Below are 21,828 nucleotides of genomic sequence, written 5' to 3' on the forward strand. Positions count from 1 at the left end.
GGGCCTGGTGCTGTGCCAGGAGCTCCGTCTGGGCTTCCCCGGCTGGCTCCTGGCATCGCTGCCGTGCCCAGTGCACAGAGCTGGGGGAGGGGATCCCTGGCACTAGGTCAGGGGATGCCAGGGAAGCAGAGTGAGGGGTCCCACTGAAAAGCATCAGGGGGTCCCGCTGGGTGGAGGAGGGGGTCCCAGACAAATGGCAGGACAGATCCTGCCGGTGGTGGTGTGCGGGGCGGGTCCTAGGCAGGCAGTGAGGGACTGAGTTCCCAGTAGGCAAGTCTCTGGCTGCTGGGGGCTCTTGGTGGGGGGAACCCTTTGGGATTCCCAACCTGACAGTCATGGTCTGGTGGGGCTTCCCTGGCCGGTGGGGCTTTGAGGGGTATCTGGGGTCCCTGGCTGGGGACTCTGGGGGCTGCGTCCCAGGGAATAGCTGTTGGGCCCCTGGCTGTGGGAACTTCTGCTAACCATGATCCTTCTCTCTGATCAACTCGTGTCAGAGTCCTGGCTCCAAGCACTGCCGGGCATTCCCCAGTCACCGGCCCTGTCACTGTGATAACTTATCAGACACTGTGAGTGTGAAATCACAGATTTTGCTTTTCTCCTCTTTTGAAAACTGCAGGAACTTTTGGTTCAGTTTAGAAAATTTGTGACCCCAGTCCTGAGAGCAGCTAGGGGGCATCACGGTGAGAGAACAAAGAGGGACCCCTTGTCTCTCCCAGCAGATCCATCACACACCTACTAGCCTGAGGCTGATACAACCCCATGGTGGGGAACCCAACACCCCCCGCCCCGACTGCCAGCAGCTAGATGTGAGGGGCTGGGACATCTTCCCTACACCTCCCTGCTGGGTGCCCCCTTTCCATGTCATACCAGACTCTGACTAGCAGGCTGAGGATTCAGCCCTGGAAATCTGGTCAGTTTTTCGAGCCCTGCCCAGGGAGTTGCTTTGTCTGTTTCCTGTTTCAGAAATTAGGGAATTTTCTCCCCCAACACCCAAGTGTTTGTTCTGAGGATCTAGGCCCCAATTAAACAAGTCCCAGCAGGTTTGTCACACACTGTCCCCCTTCCTAGCCTCACCCAGGGTATTCCCTGCCCCCCTCCAGACCTAACTCCCCAGAAGTTGCCACCTCTTCAGTATTTCCTGCCCTCCTCCAGCAGGAACCCACCAGCAACCCCCCCAATAACCCCTACCTGAGCTGGTGCCACTGCAGCCGGAGAAGCCCCCCCGGCCAGGCACAGAGGGGTTAATGCCTTCCTGTGCCCTGCAATCCTCCCCCCCACCTCCGCTCCCAGCCGCTTCAGACCCTCTCTGTGCCCCGCACCCCCCGCCCCCCCCGGGCTGCCGCGCTCGCCAGGGCGGGCTGCAGCAGCTGGGATCCAGCTGACACCCAATGCAGGGGCTGGGGTGGGCGGGAGCTGCTACCAGCCCCTGCCCCGCTTTTCTCCTGGGGAGCCCCGGCCCCTCTCCTGCCTCCTCCAGGCTGATGCGGGTCCCCACGTGTCCCACCCCCTGCGTGGGGCCCGGGGGCGGGGCCAGGCCTGGGGAGGAGCCGCCCCTGCCCCCGCCCCTTGTGTGGCAGCGGGGCCATGGCTGGGGCCGGAAGCACGGGGGCTCCTGCAGCCCGCGGGGCAGCGCCGTGGGGCCGGGGGCAGCGCGGGGCGGGCCGGGCCGGGGACACACGTGGGATGGACACGCTCCTGCCGGGGGCGGGGTCAGGGCTGGGGTTGGGCGGTGCGGTTATTACCTGGGGTCACAGCCCCGCCCCAGCTCTGCCGCTCCCGGGAAAAGGCCGGGGTCTGAGAGGCACTGGCTGGGAGAGGGCGGGGCCGGGGAAAGGATGAGCGGTGGGGGGAGGGTCTGGCTGGCCCCGGGGGCTTCCCTTACGTGGGCTAGAGAGAGCGGAAGCGCCCCGGGGCAGGCTGGGAGATGTAGTTCCTGACTCTCCCTGGAACGGAAGTGACGTTGGGGGAGAGACCAAGCCGAGCTGCAAACGCGCGCGGGCCCCTGCGGCTCTGCCTGGCTCGCGCGGGGCCGTTGGAGCCTCTCCCGGGCCGGAGAAGGGTTGGTGCCGTTGGAGCTCTGGGCATGCGCAGATCGCGGCGGGAGAGCCCTTCATTAACACCCCCACCCCCCCCCATGCCTGGCCCAGGCCCTGCCCCGCTGGAGCCGCCCCGGGCTCCGCCCGCCCCGCTGCGGAGCTGCAGCCTCCAGGTCCCGGAGCGAGCCCTGGGGGCGGGGCCGGGCGGTGACTCTGCCCCAGTGCCCGGGGGGGACCCGGCATCTCGCAGCGCTGGGATCTGCTCCCGGGGCAGCGCCAGCGGGGCTCGGAGCTGCTGCCCCCACAGGAGCCCAGCGCCCCGGGCCCGGCCAGGCTCTGCCCTGGGGCCCCACGGGCATGCCGGGGAGGGGCCCGGCCCCACTGGGGTCCCTGCGTGGGGCTGGGCGGGGCTGGGGGTGGTGAGACTGGGCTGGGGGGGGCGGGAAATGTCTGTGCATCCCGGACATGGCCCGGGGGGGGGCAGGTGACCCCCGAGGAGCAGGGAGAGAAAGGGGGCTGAGATCCTCGGATTTACCGCTGCCCTCCCGTGGGGACCCCCTCCTCTCCCGTCCTGCCCCCTTTCTCCTAGAGAGCCACGAGCAGCGCCCAGGTGACCCCTCCCCAACCCCTGAGAAGTTCCCTGTCCCCGATTGTGCCCCATTTTCTCTCCCCTTCGCCAGTGGCCAGTTCAGGTCTCAGGTTTGGGGTTTCCATTTCCACCTGCAGGGATTTGTCCTTGTGCGGGTGGGAAATGGTTCCCCCGAGGGATTCCTGAGCTGGGCAGAGGGTGAATGGGCAGAGGCTGGGGGGGCCCTGAGACAGGGACACCTCTGGGCTGGGCTGGGGGGGCAACTCTCTGCTGGCAGCGGGGCCTGGGAAGGGCCAGGAAGGAGGAGGAGCAAGTGTCCCCATGGAGACGGCCCAGCCCCCGGTTTCCCAGTCCCAGCTACTTCCCCTCCCCCACCCTGCCCAACCCAGCAGCCCTCCCCCCCCCCCCCCCATCGCTTGCTAGTCACATTCCCAGACCCCACTGCCAGCCCCTCCCCACAGCCAGTGACCTTCTGGCTCCAGCCCCACTCCTTTCCCCTCTGAAAGCCACATCACCCAGGGCTCCCTGCCGGCCATGTGAGTGTGAGGCAAGAAGAATCCGTCCCATTCTGTTGTTGATTCAATATCGCTGTGTAATCCCCTCAAATTTCCCATCTTTTCTCTTGAACTGTTGACATAAAATCTCCCCAGATGTTGGGGCTTCTCTATTATGTTGCCAAATATTTAGTTTATGCCCCATTTTCTCCTCCGTTCTGAAATACTGATATCAAATGCTCAAAAATCTTCCCACTTTTCTCTCCAGGTGTGTGACTGAGATCAGGGCTCTTATCGTACTGGGCATGGCTCAGGCCTGGCCTGAGATCAGGTCTCCCAGTGGGCCGGGCACTGCACAAACCCTGACTGACTTTGGGGCACTGGCTGTGCCAGGAACTGCACAGACCCCTACAGAGAGCAGGGACCTTGTTGTGCCGGGTGCTACAGTGACCCTGACTGAGCTCCGGGCCCCTGTTGTGCCAGGCTCTGCATCAACACCAAGTGAAATCAGGCTCCCATTGTGCCAGGTGCTGCAGAGACAGCAAACAAACTCAGGGACCTTGTTGTTCCTGGAGCTGCAGAGACCCCAAGTGAGTTCTGGGCCCTGTTCTGCCAGGTGCCGCAGAGACCCTAACAGAGGTCAGATCCCACTGTTGTGACAGGTGCTGTGGAGACCCCAAGTGAGATCTGTGCCCCTGTTGTGCTGGGCACTGCAGAGACCCCACAGACATCAGGTCCCCCATTGTGCCAGGTAAAACAGACCTGGACCGAGATCACGGCCCCCCTTGTGCCGGGCAGCGCACAACTGCGGCCCAGATAGCTGCCTCCATTGTTCAGGGTACTTGAGAAACCTCGACTGAGATCTGTGTCCCTGTTGGACCTGGCCCTGCACTGACCCCGACCCAGATCACGCCCCACCACTGTACTGGGCACTGCACTGACCCTGGCAGAGATCCTGCCCCCACATTTTGCCAGATACTGCAGGGACCCCAAACAAAATCAGGGATCCTGTAATGCTGAGAGTTGCTGAGTCCCCGACTGAGGTCAGGCCCCTGTTGCGCAGGGCTCTGCACAGACACCGAGATCAGGGTCCCCATTGTGACAGGTGCTGCACAGACACCAAGGGTATCTCTACCCTGCCATTAAAAACCCGCAGCTCTCCCATGCCAGGTGACCCAGGCTCACAGGGCTCAGGCGAAGGGGCTGTTTAATTGCAGTGTAGATGTCTGGGCTCGGGCTGGGGCCAGGCTGTAGGACCCTGCGAGGTGGGAGGGTGCCAGACCTTGGGCTGCAGCCCCAGCCGGAACATGGACACCACAATTAAACAGCCCCACAGCCTGAGCCGTGTGAGCCCAAGTCAGCGGGCACGGACCAGCCGCCGGTGTCTAACAAGTTTGCATGGAGAATTTGGGGCAAAACTGGGAACTGAACCCAGATTGTTTGAATTCTTGCCTCTCCCCTTAACCCCAGGCCCAGCGTGTGTGTGTGCAGCGTTGTTTTGGTCAGTGTTTGCCTTGCATTGGCTTCCAAGGGAGGCTGTGGAATTTCCTTCACTGGAGGTTTTTAAGGCCAGGTTAGAGATGCACCAGTCTGGGAATGTCTAGGGATACTTGGTTCTGCCTCAGCACAGGGGGCTGGAGTAGACGCCCTCTCAAGATCCCTTCCAGGCCTACACTGAAATAATTCTCTTTTGTGCTGTGTCCTGTTCTACGCTGAGCTGTTGTGCATGGGGCCATTTGGAACTGTGATCGCACCATGTTGTGTAGCAGTTTTGTGGTGCATTGTTTTGCCTCAGCTTGTTTGGTGCCTGTGCTGTGTTGGTTTGAGTTGAGCTATTTTCCGTTGTGTACTTTTGTCCTAGGATGTCGTCGTTTGCATCGTGTTACTTTCTTTTCCTTTGTATTGTCATTCTATGCTGTGGAGTGTAGGTTGTGTTTTTTTCCCCCCTGAATTGCCTGACATTATGTTGTGGTGGGTTTTTTTCTGTATGTTGGGTTTTTATATGTATATATTGCATCACATCCTAGACATGTAGGGCTAGATAGGACCTCAAGATGTCATCAAGTCCAGCTCTCTGCTGAGGCAGGACCAAGTATCTGTAGATTATCTCTGACAGAGCTTTGTCCTACCTGTCCTTAAAAACTTCCAGGGACAGAGACTCCCCAGCCCCCCTTGTAAGACTATTCCCGAGCTGACCTGCCTTAGCTCTGGGGACACCCACACAGACTGTAGTGGTGAGCAGCTCTGGAGAGAGAGGAGACCCCAGTGAGTGGCAGCTGGGTGAAGAGACTAAAGATGGGAGGAGAAACATTGACGTGTCCAAGGTCACCCAGGCTGTCCGTGACCGAGCTAGAAATAGGTTCTAGTGCCGCTGTACTGCTGTTTCTGAAGGTCTCTGCCACCCTGGTGTTTTAGGCACTGGTGCAAACCCTTAGTACAGACAGAATTTACACTAGTGCACTCTGATTGGCACTGGTGCACCATGTCCCAGTTTGAAGGTTTGAGGTGGGGGCGGGAGGCAGTGACCTCACAGAGGCCCGGGGCTGGCTGAACAGTGCAGCTGGTAAGGGAGGGGCAGCAGTGAGTGCTGGAGGTTTGAGCCAGGAGCACAGCCCCACCGGGCTGGACACTGACTTCTCCTGACCCAGGGGACACCCCCCAGCGAGGTGGTTTGTCCACGGATGCACAGGCTGTCTTGGCAGGGCAGCTCAGCTGCAGTCCCTGCACACCTCTTCCTGCAGCCTAATACAGTGTGCTCGGGGGCCTTCCCAAGCTGCGGGTGACGGGGCTCTGGAGTTAACAGGGTCTGTTCCTGGCTCTGTCACAGACCTGTTTACTGACCATGGGGAAGTCACAGCCCCTCTCTCTGTAACGCTGTCCCCAGTGACTCGAGAGCACGAGCACCAGCCTCAGGCAGATTGGTAAGAAGCAGGGAACAAACCCCAAACTGGGTGTGAGGTCTGTATGGAGATTTCACCAACCAAGTATCCAGTGTAAACGCTTCAGGCTCTGTAACAGCATCAACATGGAATCACAGACAGTCCCCTTGGGTGATCCCATATATCTCACCACGCAGGTGAGCTCACCTTTGTGACAGATGGTCCCTTACTCCAGGGGTTCTCAACCTTTTTCTTTCGCGCCCCCCTCGCCCCCCCAACATGCTATAAAAACTCCACTGCCCATGTGGGCCACAATAACTGGTTTTCTGCATATAAAAGCCAGGGCTGGTGTTAGGGGGCAGCAAGCAGGGCAACTGTGGCCCCATGCTACAGGGGCCCCCACAAAGCTACATTGCTCAGGGCCCTGGACTTCAGCCCCATGCGCTGGGCCTCAGCGAGTCTAATGCTGGCCTTGCTTGGCAGCCCCCTGAAAGCTGCTCACAGCCCCCCAGGGGGCCCCAGACCCCTGGTTGAGAACCACTGCCTTACCCCACGAATCACAGCAACGTTCAGGTTACTGCCAGGCCCAAAGGACCAGTCACTTCCTTAGGTCAATTAAGAACATAAGAACATAAGAAAGGCCGTACCGGGTCAGACCAAAGGTCCATCTAGCCCAGTATCTGTCTACCGACAGTGGCCAATGCCAGGTGCCCCTGAGGGAGTGAACCTAACAGGCAATGATCAAATGATCTCTCTCCTGCCATCCATCTCCATCCTCTGACGAACAGAGGCTAGGGACACCATTCTTACCCATCCTGGCTAATAGCCATTTATGGACTTAGCCACCATGAATTTATCCAGTCCCCTTTTAAACATTGTTATAGTCCTAGCCTTCACAACCTCCTCAGGTAAGGAGTTCCACAAGTTGACTGTGCACTGCGTGAAGAAGAACTTCCTTTTATTTGTTTTAAACCTGCTGCCTATTAATTTCATTTGGTGACCCCTAGTTCTTGTATTATGGGAATAAGTAAATAACTTTTCCTTATCCACTTTCTCAACATCACTCATGATTTTATATACCTCTATCATGTCCCCCCTTAGTCTTCTCTTTTCCAAACTGAAGAGTCCTAGCCTCTTTAATCTTTCCTCATATGGGACCTTCTCTAAACCCCTAATCATTTTAGTTGCTCTTTTCTGAACCTTTTCTAGTGCTAGAATATCTTTTTTGAGGTGAGGAGACCACATCTGTACACAGTATTCGAGATGTGGGCGTACCATGGATTTATATAAGGGCAATAATACACTCTCAGTCTTATTCTCTATCCCCTTTTTAATGATTCCTAACATCCTGTTTGCTTTTTTGACTGCCTCTGCACACTGCGTGGACATCTTCAGAGAACTATCCACAATGACTCCAAGATCTTTTTCCTGACGCGTTGTAGCTAAATTAGCCCCCATCATATTGTATGTATATTTGGGGTTATTTTTCCCAATGTGCATTACTTTACATTTATCCACATTAAATTTCATTTGCCATTTTGTTGCCCAATCACTTAGTTTTGTGAGATCTTTTTGAAGTTCTTCACAATCTGCTTTAGTCTTAACTATCTTGAGTAGTTTAGTATCATCTGCAAACTTTGCCACCTCACTGTTTACCCCTTTCTCCAGATCATTTATGAATAAATTGAATAGGATTGGTCCTAGGACTGACCCTTGGGGAACACCACTAGTTACCCCTCTCCATTCTGAGAATTTACCATTAATTCCTACCCTTTGTTCCCTGTCCTTTAACCAGTTCTCAATCCATGAAAGGACCTTTCCTTTTATCCCATGACAGCTTAATTTACGTAAGAGCCTTTGGTGAGGGACCTTGTCAAAGGCTTTCTGGAAATCTAAGTACACTATGTCCACCGGATCCCCCTTGTCCACATGTTTGTTGACCCCTTCAAAGAACTCTAATAGATTAGTAAGACACGATTTCCCTTTACAGAAACCATGTTGACTATTGCTCAAGAGTTTATGTTTTTCTATGTGTCTGACAATTTTATTCTTTACTATTGTTTCAACTAATTTGCCCGGTACCGACGTTAGACTTACCGGTCTGTAATTGCCGGCATCACCCCTAGAGCCCTTTTTAAATATTGGCGTTACATTAGCTAACTTCCAGTCATTGGGTACCGAAGCCGATTTAAAGGACAGGTTACAAACCTTAGTTAATAGTTCTGCAACTTCACATTTGAGTTCTTTCAGAACTCTTGGGTGAATGCCATCTGGTCCCGGTGACTTGTTAATGTTGAGTTTATCAATAAATTCCAAAACCTCCTCTACTGATACTTCAATCTGTGACAGTTCCTCAGATTTGTCACCTACAAAAGCCAGCTCAGGTTCGGGAATCTCCCTAACATCCTCAGCCGTGAAGACTGAGGCAAAGAATCCATTTAGTTTCTCCGCAATGACTTTATCATCTTTAAGCGCTCCTTTTGTATTTTCATCGTCAAGGGGCCCCACTGGTTGTTTAGCAGGCTTCCTGCTTCTGATGTACTTAAAAAACATTTTGTTATTACCTTTGGAGTTTTTGGCTAGCTGTTCTTCAAACTCCTCTTTGGCTTTTCTTATTACACTCTTGCACTTAAGTTGGCAGCGTTTGTGCTCCTTTCTATTTGCCTCACTAGGATTTGACTTCCACTTTTTAAAGGAAGTCTTTTTATCTTTCACTGCTTCTTTTACATGGTGGTTAAGCCACGGTGGCTCTTTTTTAGTTCTTTTACAGTTTTTCTTAATTTGGGGTATACATTGAAGTTGGGCCTCTATTATGGTGTCTTTAAAAAGGGCCCACGCAACTTGCAGGGATTTCACTTTAGTCAATGTACCTTTTAACTTTTGTCTAACTAACCCCTCATTTTTGTATAGTTCCCCTTTTGAAATTAAAGGCCACAGTGTTGGGCAGTTGGGATGTTCTTCCCACCACAGGGATGTTGAATGCTATTGTATTATGGTCACTATTTCCAAGCGGTCCTGCTATAGTTACCTCTTGGACCAGCTCCTGCGCTCCACTCAGGATTAAATCTAGAGTCGCCTCGCCCCTTGTGGGTTCCCGTATCAGCTGCTCCATGAAGCAGTCATTTAAAGTATCGAGAAATTTTATCTCTGCATTTCGTCCTGAAGTGAAATGTTCCCAGTCAATATGGGGATAATTGAAATCCCCCACTATTATTGGGTTCTTAATTTTGATAGCCTCTCTAATTTCCCTTAGCATTTCATCATCATTATTACTGTCCTGGTCAGGTGGTCGATAATAGATCCCTAATGTTATATTTTTACTAGAGCATGAAATTTCTATCCATAGAGACTCTATGGAACCTGTGGATTCGCTTAAGATTTTTACTTCATTTGAATCTACACTTTCTTTAACATATAGTGCCACTCCTCCCCCTGCACGGCCTGTCCTGTCCTTCCGATATATTTTGTACCCCGGAATGATTGTGTCCCATTGATTGCTCTCAGTCCACCAGGTTTCTGTGATGCCTATTATATCAATATCCTCCTTTATCACAAGGCACTCTAGTTCACCCAACTTATTATTTAGACTTCTGGCATTTGTGTACAAGCACTTTAAAAACTTGTCCCTGTTTATTAGCCTGCCTTTTTCTGATGTGCCAGATTCTTTTGTATGTGACTGTTCATCATCTGATCCGGCCCTTACATTATATTTCTCATTCCTCTGCTCCTGACTATAACCTGGAGATTCTCTATCATCAGACTCTCCCCTAAGAGAAGTCTGTGTCCGATCCACACGCTTCTCTGCAGCAGTCGGCTTTCCCCCATCACCTAGTTTAAAAACTGCTCTACAACCTTTTTAATGTTTAGCGCCAGCAGTCTGGTTCCACTTTGGTTTAGGTGGAGCCCATCTCTCCTGTATAGGCTCCTCCCATCCCAGAAGTTTCCCCAGTTCCTAATGAACGTGAACCCCTCCTCTCTACACCATCGTCTCATCCAGGCATTGAGACTCTGAAGCTCTGCCTGCCTACCTGGCCCTGCGCGTGGAACTGGGAGCATTTCTGAAAATGCCACCATAGAGGTCCTGGATTTCAGTCTCTTCCCTAGCAGCCTAAATTTGGCTTCCAGGACATCTCTCCTACCCTTCCCTATGTCATTGGTACCTACATGTACCACGACCACCGGCTCCTCCCCAGCACTACACATAAGTCTATCTAGATGCCTCGAGAGATCCGCAACCTTCGCACCAGGCGAATTGAATCTTAGATCTTCCAAGAAAGACAACACTTGTAGCCAGTCCTGTCGTAACCTGTATTAAGATTTATTTAAAAGGACAGGAGAGTTGTTTACAAAGTTAAAGCAGGTAATCCTATAGATGCAGACGAGTTACAGTCTTAAATTTTAAAGGTGATAGAAGCTTCTATAATAAGCAAGCTCTACATATTCTTTAGGACTAACCCTGGCTAGGCAGCTGGGGATCTTGTGCTTATGCCTAGGAACTTTGCCCCCCAGAGTCCAAGCAGCTACAGCTCATCAGTTCCTTCTGTATGGGGTTTTTCATCCCCTTCCTGGCATGTGCTCTGAGCTGCAAACTCAGCTAATGGGAAGTCAAGAGCACAACAACAGTATTGTGTCTTCTTTAACGTCCCATAATAGTCTCTCTGGTGTTGATGGACCTTTCCTGCCAGACAGGGTGTAATGCATTCTATTGCCAATCAGCACTTCACCTAGGTAAAGTCTCTCTCCTGTGTGGTGATTTACAGAGCCACAGAGGCTCACAATGCAACTAGTCAGATGTTAACCCAGGCAGCAACTCACAAGCATTCAATGAAGTCTAAACACTAAACACATTCTCATGTTCACAGTCTGTATGAGGAGTATCTACTCATTGGGACTCACTGGGGAGCCACAGAAAGAAACAAGATGTGCTGAGGCAAGAAGGCCCAGTCTCAGAGCCCACAGGGTCACGCTTCCCAAAAGCTAAAACTAGGCCCAGCCCATGAAGGGGGCACTGCCAGGAGAGACTGGATAAAGCCTGGAGCATCCAACAACTTCGTAAACCTGAGAGAGCTGCCTTGGGGACAATGACAGGGAGAATCCCCAGAATGACTCCTTTGATTCTGCTCTTCTCTGGCCTTTGGTTCATAGAATCACAGAACTGGAAGGGACCTCGAGAGGTAGCTAGTCCAGTCCCCTGCCCTCAAGGCAGGATGAAGTATTATCTAGACCAGGAGTGGTCAGCCTGAGGAGGAGCCAGAATTTACCAATGTACATTGCCAAAGAATCACAGTAATACGTCAGCAGGCCCCCATCAGCTCCCACCCATGGGAAGCCACAATAATCAGAACCTCCCCCTCCCTCTCCGCACCTCCCGATCAGCTGTTCACGCTATGCAAGGCACTCGGGGTCAGGGGGGAATGGAGCAAGGGCACTGCAGGCTCAGGGAAGGGGTGGACTGGGGGCAGGGCCTGTAGCTGAGTAGTGAGCACACCCAGCACACTGGAAAGTTGGTGCCTGTAGCTCCAACCCCGGAGTTGGTGCCTATACAAGGAGCCGCATATTAAATTCTAAAGAGCCACATGTTGGCCACCCCTGATCTAGACCATCCCTGAGAGGTGTTTGTCCAGCCTGCTCTTAAAAATCCCCAATGATGGAGATTCCACAACTTCCCTAGACAATTTATTCCAGTGCTTAACCATCCTGACAGTTAGGGAGTTTTTCCTAACGTCCAACCTAAACCTTCCTTGCTGCAATTTAAGCCCATTGCTTTTTGTCCTGTCCTCAGAGGTTAAGAAGAACAATGTTTCTCCTTCCTCCTCGAAATGAACTTTTATGTACTAGAAAGCTGATCATATCTTCTCCAGACTAAACAAACACAAATTTTTTAGTCTTCTCTCATAGGTCATGTTCTCTAGACCGTTAATCATTTTTGTTGCTCTTCTCTGGACTTTCTCCAATTTGTCTACATCTTCCTGAAATGTGGCACCTTGAACTGGACACAATACTCCTGAGATATTAAAAAATATAAAAAAGAGCCATAGTGGCTTAACAACCATGTAAAAGAAACAGTGAGAGATAAAAAGACTTCCTTTAAAAAGTGGAAGTCAAATCCTAGTGAGGCAAATAGAAAGGAGCACAAACACCGCCAGCTTAAGTGCAAGAGTGTAATAAGAAAAGCCAAAGAGGAGTTTGAAGAACGGCTAGGACCAATCCTATTCAATGTATTCATAAATGATCTGGAGAAAGGGGTAAACAGTGAGGTGGCAAAGTTTGCAGATGATACTAAACTGCTCAAGATAGTTAAGACCAAAGCAGATTGTGAAGAACTTCAAAAAGATCTCACAAAACTAAGTGATTGGGCAACAAAATGGCAAATAAAATTTAATGTGGATAAATGTAAAGTAATGCACATTGGGAAAAATAACCCCAAATATACATACAATATGATGGGGGCTAATTTAGCTACAACGTGTCAGGAAAAAGATCTTGGAGTCATTGTGGATAGTTCTCTGAAGATGTCCACGCAGTGTGCAGAGGCGGTCAAAAAAGCAAACAGGATGTTAGGAATCATTAAAAAGGGGATAGAGAATAAGACTGAGAGTGTATTATTGCCCTTATATAAATCCATGGTACGCCCACATCTCGAATACTGTGTACAGATGTGGTCACCTCACCTCAAAAAAGATATTCTAGCACTAGAAAAGGTTCAGAAAAGGGCAACTAAAATGATTAGGGGGTTAGAGAGGGTCCCATACGAGGAAAGATTAAAGAGGCTAGGACTCTTCAGCTTGGAGAAGAGGAGACTAAGGGGGGATATGATAGAGGTCTATAAAATCATGAGTGATGTTGAGAAAGTGGATAAGGAGAAGTTATTTACTTATTCCCATAATACGAGAACTAGGGGTCACCAAATGAAATTAATAGGCAGCAAGTTTAAAACAAATAAAAGGAAGTTCTTCTTCACGCAGCGCACAGTCAACTTGTGGAACTCCTTACCTGAGGAGGTTGTGAAGGCTGGACTATAACAATGTTTAAAAGGGAACTGGATAAATTCATAGTAGCTAAGTCCATAAATGGCTATTAGCCAGGATGGGTAAGAATGGTGTCCCTAGCCTCTGTTCATCAGAGGATGGAGATGAATGGCAGGAGGAAGATCACTTGATCATTGCCTGTTAGGTTCACTCCCTCGGGCACCTGGCATTGGCCACTGTCGGTAGACAGATACTGGGCTAGATGGACCTTTGGTCTGACCCGGTACGGCCGTTCTTATGTCATGTTATCTTATGTAGAATTATACTTGCTTTTTTTGCAACAGCGTAGCATTGTTGACTCTCATTTAGCTTGTGATCCACTGTGACTCCCAGATCCGTTTCTGCCGTGCTCCTTCCTAGGCCGTGATTTCCTGTCTTGTATGTGTGCAACCGATTGTTCCTTCCTAAGTGGAGCACTTTGGATTTGTCCTTATTGAAGTTCATCCTATTTACTTCAGACCATTTCTCCAGTTTGTCCAGATAATTTTGAATTTTAATTCTATCCTCCAAAGCACTTGCAACCCCTCCCAGCTTGGTATCGCCCACAAACTTGATAAGTGTAACACAGAGACTCTGTTACTGGGAGGGTTTCACCATGTGTCAGACGGTTACACCCTGGTGGGAGGGGGCTAGGCCTGTACTGGGATACGGTCACTCTGTGCTTCACAGTGTGGCAGAACCTGGAATGTCCATTAGCAGGGAAACATCCTGGGAGGAATCGACATGTGGAAAGGACAGAAACCCTGTCTGAACTCACATTGCCCTTCTCGCCCTGACAGGTTACAGAATAACGTCCACGTTTCGCTCCAGATCATCCCCTCCTCCCAGGGGGAAGGAAATGGCTGCACTGGAGCTGGCTCAGGTAAGGGATTCTCAGGGAGCTGGTGGTGGGTTCTGCTTGGAGGGAGAGGAGCAGTAAATGCATAGGAGGGTGGGAATTGCTCAAGGTGGTGGGAGGCAGGAACTATCTAGGGTGGAGAAAGGGAGGAGACAGGATGTGACAAAGCTTCTGAGACTTGTGTAATGTAGGGTGTGATGGGTTGTCAGCCCCGGGGTGCAGTCTGGGAGGGTTCTGGGAACCGCTGTGCCCTCAAGCTGGGCTGGCCCTTTTCACACTGCTTTGCTGGAGATTCAGCCAGCCTCTCCAGGCCCTGTTATCACCCAACACGCCAGCAGGTGGCGCCAGGCATCCAACTAAGCTACCTGAGTGCTTTGCCTAAGCCACTCAAGGAGAGATAGACAACAACAGCCAATTTCCCAGTGATAAGTGATAGCAAACAGATCAACGCAGATGACTTAGCAAATAACCAGAAACTCAAACCAAGCCTAACATACTGTCTGGATAGAATTTGAATTAGCAATTTCTCACCCTGATTGATGATAGAAGCAGTCCACCAAGTTTCCATACACAAGCTAGAAATCCCTTTACCCTGGGACCAGCACATCCCCCAGTTCAGTCTTTGTTCCTCAGGTGTTTCCAGGAGTTCTCTTGTGTGCGGAATGAGGCCAAGCGATGATGTCACACCCACCTTATGTAGCTTTTCCATATGGCAGGAACCCTTTGTTTCAAACTCAGTTCCCAGTCCAGTTTGTGGAAAAATAGAGGTACCAAAATGGAGTTTAGGGTCATGTGGTCTGGTCACATGCACTAGCATGTCCTGCTGAGTCATAGTAGCCGTGACTCATAGGCTGGCTGAAACATTCACAAGAAGGCTCAGCTCTTCCATGGTCCATTGTCTTTGTTGATGAGCCATGAACACTGTCTGGCTTCTTTGTTTTACCTGAAAGGCTCGTTGTGAGTGTTACCCAGAGTAAGCACAGTTGAAATACAGATACAGAGTCAATATCCATAACTTCAGATACGAATATGATACATGCACACAAATAGGATAATCATATTCAGAAAATCCTAACTTTTCCAAAGACACTGAACATATGATGCGTCTTGCACAAAATGCATCGTAATTATGTCCTAATCATTTGATAATCATACCAGTATGCTGAATGTGGGGTGTAGTGTCAGGGCCTAATTTCAAGGCACAGAAGTTGGGAATGGAACTTCCCCTCTTTGTGGAACAGGAAATAACCCTCCAGCCAGGGCTGGGAAAACTTCCCAGACTCCCAGTGCTGGAACCTGAACCTACTGACACTTCATTAGTTACCACCAACCCCGATCTTTGTGGTAAGTGCAAACGTTATCGGTGATGATTTTATATTCTCTTCCAGGTCATTGATAAGAATGTTAAATAGCACAGGGCCAAAAACCAAACCTTGTGGGAACCCCCTAGAAAGAAATCTACTCGACCATGGTTCCCCATTTACAATCATAGTTTTTAATCTATTTAATGTATGTTGTGTTTATTTTGTATCTTTCTAGTTTTCTAGTCAAAATGTTGTGCTGAACCAAGTCATATGCCTTACAGAAGTCTAGGTATATTACATCAATACTATTAGTTGCAACCAAACTTTTGATCTCATGCAATAAGGATATCCAGTTAGTTTAATTGGATCTGTTGTCTCTGAACCTTTGTTAATTGGTACTAATTATATTACCCTCCTTTAATTCTTTATTAATTAAATCCATATTCGCTGCTCCATTATCATGCCCAGTATCAGACTAACACTCTTGTAATTAGCTGGGTCATCTCTTTTACCCTTTTTAAATATTGGCACATTATTAGCTTTAGTCCAGTCTTCTGGAATTTCCCCAGTGTTCCAAGTCCTTATTAAAATCAACATTAACAGTCCTCCACACTCCTCCAGCAGGTCTTTCAAAACTCTTGGATACAAGTTATCTGGACCTGCTTATTTAAACATGTCTAACTGTAATAGCTGCTGTTTAACATCCGTACCATTGTTAGGGATTAATTTTGTACTTAATATACTTTTTAAAAACTTCCTTCTTATTTTCATAAATTGGTCATTGATTTCTGATAGCTTCCGTTACCAATTTTCTACAATTCTGACTTTCTAACTTCTATTCTTTACTATTGACTTCCCCTTTCTTCCATATATTTTATTTGGAGAGTGTTGGGATTCCTACCAGGGAACCACCAGCATGGTCCAGAGACAGCCCCATCTCCTATATCAAGCCCTGGCTAGTGGGTATGTGATAAATGTGATGACTCTGCCTCCATCTGTCAGCTGGGAGACACAAAGGTTCTCTCTTTCTACCCTCTGATGCCGCCTGGCTGTTCTAGGCAAGGTGGGGTGGGACTCTGTTAACATGTGCCTCCCAGAGCTTCCATTTACCTGGTGCTGCTGTTCTGTGAACAGTGGGGTTGTGAGTGGGGCAGCAGGTACTGAGTGTTGGACTCTTGCTCTTTCAGGGGCCGGTGACCTTCGAGGAGGTGGCTGTGTATTTCACCAGAGAAGAGGGGGCTCTGCTGGACCCCACTCAGAGAGCCCTCTACAGGGACGTCATGCAGGAGAACTATGAGACGGTGACCTCGCTGGGTAAGGAGTCCTGTCCCCTGGGTTATTAGAAGCTGTGGGGTCTCTAAAGAACCTGAGCAGTAATAACTTTATACCTTTATTCATCATACAAGTTTTGACAAGCTTCCTTGCCCCCCATTTTTTGCCTTATCTCCCACCCACTAGTACCATTTTTGTCATGTGCCTTTTTGGTGCCATCAGTCATTTTAAAATTGCATTGAATGTATCCTTATTGGCTACATTCATAACTACATTAATAACTGTAACTTTCATGCCTTTTTCTCATTTTAAGAGGAAACTATGCTGCCTGTAGAATTCTAAATTGAGTAAATAGGCGTATGACTCATGCATGGCTTGTGTGACAGTCAGATGAGCTCCTCTTTTAATAGGAGAGTGTATAATGTTTCCATTCAGGACCCCGTCGGTGAAGGGAGAACAGAGCTGTGGGAGGGGAGGAGAAGGGGGGAGCAGATAATTCTGGGGTGCCAGGACATGGGGAGGGTGTGCGCAGGGTTAGAGCTAAGAAGCAGCAGGGAGGGATGAGGTTGTGAGAGACGAGGAGGGAACACAAGAATCTCCCAAGGTGCCGGCAGGTGGTGCTGGCTGAGAGTAATGGGAAGAAGTGGAGAGGAGTGTGGAGGAAGGGCACCGAGGAAGTGGCTCGTTGTCAGGTGCTGAAGCTAAGTGGCCTGTCCTTGTGGAAGAGTGGGACCCCTTGGGGGTCTAGTGCACTCAAGGGGCACCTCCCAAGGACTGTTTAAAAGCCAGGGCATTGCACAGATCCTATGGATCCATGACAGTGCCAGAGGTTCAGCCTTATGGGGAAAAGATATAAAACAAGAAAAGGATCTAAATGCGTGTTTACCATCGCTCCCTCTCAGTCCTCATGGGAATCCCTGATCCATTCCAAAGTGTATTAAAACCTTCCTTAAAGGCTTACCTCTTGGTTATCAGGTCATGTCCATTTGTTAGAGGGTTTTCCCTTCACCCTCCCACTTCCCTGGTTCTTGTCACACAGACAGCAAGCAGCGAAAGACCAGAAGTCCGAAGCACAGATAATGCAATGTTTATTGGGGTTATTTCCAAGCAAGCATATTCCACTGCCCTAATGAACTTACACCTAGAAAAATTAATTATGCAGCAGACAGAAACAATTAGAGAACCAGACTGATTGTGGCCACCACTTTTACCTTGTTAAAGATAAAACAGTACAGAAATTAGGGTTTCACAACCACAACCATTGAGAAGTGATTTCTTGCCAGACCAGCTGCTGTCAAACTAAGTTTTCTTTAACCATCTTAAGATCTGTTTCTTTATCTGGTGATGATGGGCGCTATCAGGACAGGATCATCTTCCTAACAGCCCAGTAGCACCTTAGTTCAGTGTGACTGGTTTGGGATGTGAGGATGTGACCCTTCGCTTCCCAGCGTATGGCTGCCCCTGCTGCTTAGCCAAAGGCCTTAGCCTAAGAACAAGGCCTCAGCCTAGCCTAGTGAGAGAAGGCCCATACACAGGCAGACTGTGATTTTGATTCTTAGCTAGTTACCGGGGTATAAAGACAAAGTGATAAAAATACCCCTAGGTTCTTAAAGTCTAGGCTTTACAGGCAGGCCTGAATATCTCTATTCTAACAGTGGGTTCTAGCCCTTCCCCCATTCTGTGTCTGTCTTGTCTATTTAGATCAGGGGTCGGCAACCTTTCAGCAGTGCTGTGCCGAGTCTTCATTTATTCACTCTGATTTAAGGTTCTGTGTGCCAGTAACACATTTTAACGTTTTTAGAAGGTCTCTTTCTATAAGTCTATAATATAGAACTAAACTATTGTTGTATGTAAAGTAAATAAGGTTTTTAAAATGTCTAAGAAGCTTCATTTAAAATTAAATTAAAATGCAGAGCCTCCCTCGGACCAGGGGCCAGGACCCAGGCAGTGTGAGTGCCACTGAAAATCAGCTCGCTGCCGCAGGTTGCCTACCCCTGATTTAGATTGTAAATTCTTCAGGGCATGGGCCATCTACTATTCTCTGTTTGCACTTTGCCTAGCACAATGGGGACCCACTGTTAGTTGGTCCTTAGGCACTAAGGTAGTGAATATGATTTGTTCTAATAGTAACTCTCCTGCCACTTTGAGCCAAGGAAGATGGCCTTGGGATGCGTAGCCTTATTTGGGGTGTGTGAGTAATGTTGATTTGATTAATCAATTTAATTTAATTTATATTGTAATTATTTTATTTAATTAATACTAATACTTAATCATTTTATATTAATTAATATGGGTTTAGGCTCGCCAATTTGTTTGATCAGAAGATAAAAGTTCGTGTTTCGAATCGGGTTCCACAGAATTGATAAAGGGACCTTCGCGGGTATGACAGGAAGCTCACAGGGAGACAGATAGAGTCATAACGACTTTTTATTAAACTCAATGAAATAGTAAGTAAATTGTAAAACAGGTAGAATTACAGAGTTACAATTGTATTACTGTTATTCAAGAGATACATATGATGATACAATATTATGTGCTGCAAAGTTTGGTTAATATTCACACCCTGTTTTGATAAACTGGTTATGGCCTCGCCTCTGGCGGTTCTGGTTTCACACCTCTTGCAAGGGAAACTAATGCAAAGAGCTGTCAACTCTACTTTGGAATTTACTTTTTAACTCAACTAAATAATCTAATACACAAATTAAAATAAAGTTTAGAGAGACCAAGCTTAGCCGAGTCCCTTTTGAACTTAAAGTTTGAAAAGAAAATAAGTGCGGCCTATTACTGATTAATAGCTGTCATAGATGGATAGCATGAATACGTAGTTGAAGATGGTGAAGTGAAGAGAAGAAGGAGGAGGTCGAGGTGGGGATACCATAGTGAGGTAGGTTACCTCTTTTTATAGAAATAAATGCCGGAAATCCTTCCTCTTATGCCCAAATTTCACTCTTCCCCCATAGAAATGTTAGGGTGCGCTTACTCCTTAGGCTAGTATGTGTGTGCATATGGATGGCAGGTATCTGCGCACTTGTGGGGTACTTGTTAAGTCTGTGAGTGCAACTTTGAAAAATCCCCTTTGCCATTCTTCATTGTCTGTTGGTCTAGGTAAAGGGTCTTAGACCTAAGCGTAGGCACTTTATTTGGATATAGGAAAAACAGTTCCTTTTCTGGGTAAAAGGGCACAGGATATAGCTATGCTAACTTTGCTTTAGCTTAAAATGCAGGTTTTTGGCCTGTAGGTTTCTTGCATTACAGCCAAACATAGGTTTATTAATTCCTATTAAAAATATCACAATACTGTACTTATAAGAAAAGAGATATTGATGCAGGCAAGCAGATGAATCCTGAGGGCTACAGATGTTACTGCCTAAAAATGAGATGGGGTTAAAACTATGGAATATTCTTTGTGACAAGTATCCCACAAATTCCACTGACCTCCCTTGTTTTCTTTGCCTGCAGTAGGGTTTCCAATTTCCAAACCTGATGTGATCTCGCAGCTGGAACGAGGGGAAGAGCCGTGGGTCCCGGACCTCCAGGCCTCTGAGAAAGAAGTGCTCCCGAGAGCTGCCTGCACAGGTGAGGAATTGGTTAAACAACTCAACAACTCCTTAGGAATGCAGGAAACATTTGGGATGCCCTACAAAGACCCTGTGAGCTCTTCAAATTCAGGATTGTTCCCTGCAGATGAATGACATCTGCCATAATGATTCCACATGGCTTCCCTCCTATTCTGATTGACAACTGGCAGCAGGTCACTCCCTGATCTCACTTTCCCCTGAGAGTTATGGTGCAATGAGGACCCAGAACTGATCCCTTCCTCTCTTCTCTGTGGAAGAGTTTGGGGAAAATCAGCTCCTGAGAGGTTTGATCTCTCCCACATTTCTTTTGGTTCATCCCTTTTTCCATTCCTCTCTCTGACATTTCCTTTTTCTCAGGCACAGGGAGTGACCTATGTCTGGATTCTCTCTGTCTCCCATCCGGCGATGGGCTGGTGAGTGAGAACGAGGAGGAGAAACCCCAGCAGGAAGACACTGTGCAAGTAGATCCACATTGGCTGTTATCAGGAAAATCCAAAGGGAATGTTTCCAGGAGTTGTGCACTCCCAGAAAACACAGAAGCCTGTGAGACTCAGCAGAGGCCAGAGGGAAACTACAGTAGCCACTCAGACCTTATTCCACGCAACAGAATCAACTTGGAAGAGAGACGCTACATGTGCCATGAGTGCGGGAAAAGCTTCAATGGGAGCTCAAACCTTACCAAACATCAGATAATCCACACGGGGGAGAAGCCCTACACGTGCTCTGAGTGCGGGAAAAGCTTCAATCAGAGCTCACACCTTATGACACATCAGAGAATCCACACAGGAGAGACACCCTACACGTGCTCTGAGTGCGGGAAAAGCTTCAATCAGCGCTCTACCCTTATTAGACATCAGAGAATCCACACACGGGAGACACCGTACATGTGCTCTGAGTGCGGGAAAAGCTTTGGGCAGAGCTCTCACCTTATCACACATGAGAGAATCCACAAAGGGGAGAAGCCCTACATGTGCTCTGAGTGCGGGAAAAGCTTCAGTTACAGCTCAGTCCTGAGCACACACAGGAGAATCCACTCAGGGGAGAAGCCCTACACATGCTCTGAGTGTGGGAAAAGCTTCATTTCGAGCTCTCAACTTATCACACATCAGAGAAGCCACACAGGGGAGATGCCCTTCACGTGCTCTGAGTGCGGGAAAAGCTTCGGGCAGAGCTCTCACCTTATCGCACATGAGAGAATCCACACAGGGGAGACGCCCTACACGTGCTCTGAGTGCGGGAAAAGCTTCAATCGGCGCTCTACCCTTATTAGACATCAGAGAATCCACACACGGGAGACACCCTACATGTGCTCTGAGTGCGGGAAAAGCTTCATTTCGAGCTCTCACCTTATCGCACATCAGAGAATCCACACAGGGGAGACGCCCTACACGTGCCCTGAGTGCGGGAAAAGCTTCAGTTACAGCTCAGTCCTGAGCGCACACAGGAGAATCCACACAGGGGAGAAGCCCTACACATGCCCTGAGTGTGGGAAAAGCTTCAATCAGAGCTCAAACCTTATTACACATCAGAAAATCCACATGAGAGAGAACTGTAGCAAATGCCTTGACTAGGGCTGGAGAAAGATTTTTTTTTTTTAATCACATTTGCTAATTTCCACATAGTAATTTTTCACCATCTTCACCGTGGTGTCTCAGCTCCACCAAATGAGTTGCCTGCTTCTGCCTTTTGCAGCTCAGCTTTCTTTGGGCTCAGTCCTGTGATCTTTTCTATCAACTCCTTTCCTTTGAGTCGAAGGAGTGTGTGTCCCTCCTGCCAGGAATGTTCATCAGCTCCAGGTGGGAGAGAGGTT

General features: G+C 49.0%; 1 protein-coding gene across 1 annotated transcript in view; it reads left to right on the forward strand.

The window, feature by feature from the left end:
* Nucleotides 1-21,550, forward strand: part of LOC120381581 (zinc finger and SCAN domain-containing protein 2-like) — a gene marked incomplete at both ends in the record, with an annotated part of 136,053 nt that extends 114,503 nt beyond the window's left edge. The window contains one exon of the mRNA XM_039499742.1: nt 20,640-21,550. Coding sequence (XP_039355676.1) covers nt 20,640-21,550 — 911 coding nt within the window. The remainder of the gene's footprint in view (nt 1-20,639) is intronic.
* Between the last annotated feature and the right edge of the window lie 278 nt (nt 21,551-21,828).

Source organism: Mauremys reevesii, linkage group 14 (assembly GCF_016161935.1).
Source record: "Mauremys reevesii isolate NIE-2019 linkage group 14, ASM1616193v1, whole genome shotgun sequence".
In the NCBI taxonomy this organism is placed as follows: domain Eukaryota; kingdom Metazoa; phylum Chordata; order Testudines; family Geoemydidae; genus Mauremys; species Mauremys reevesii.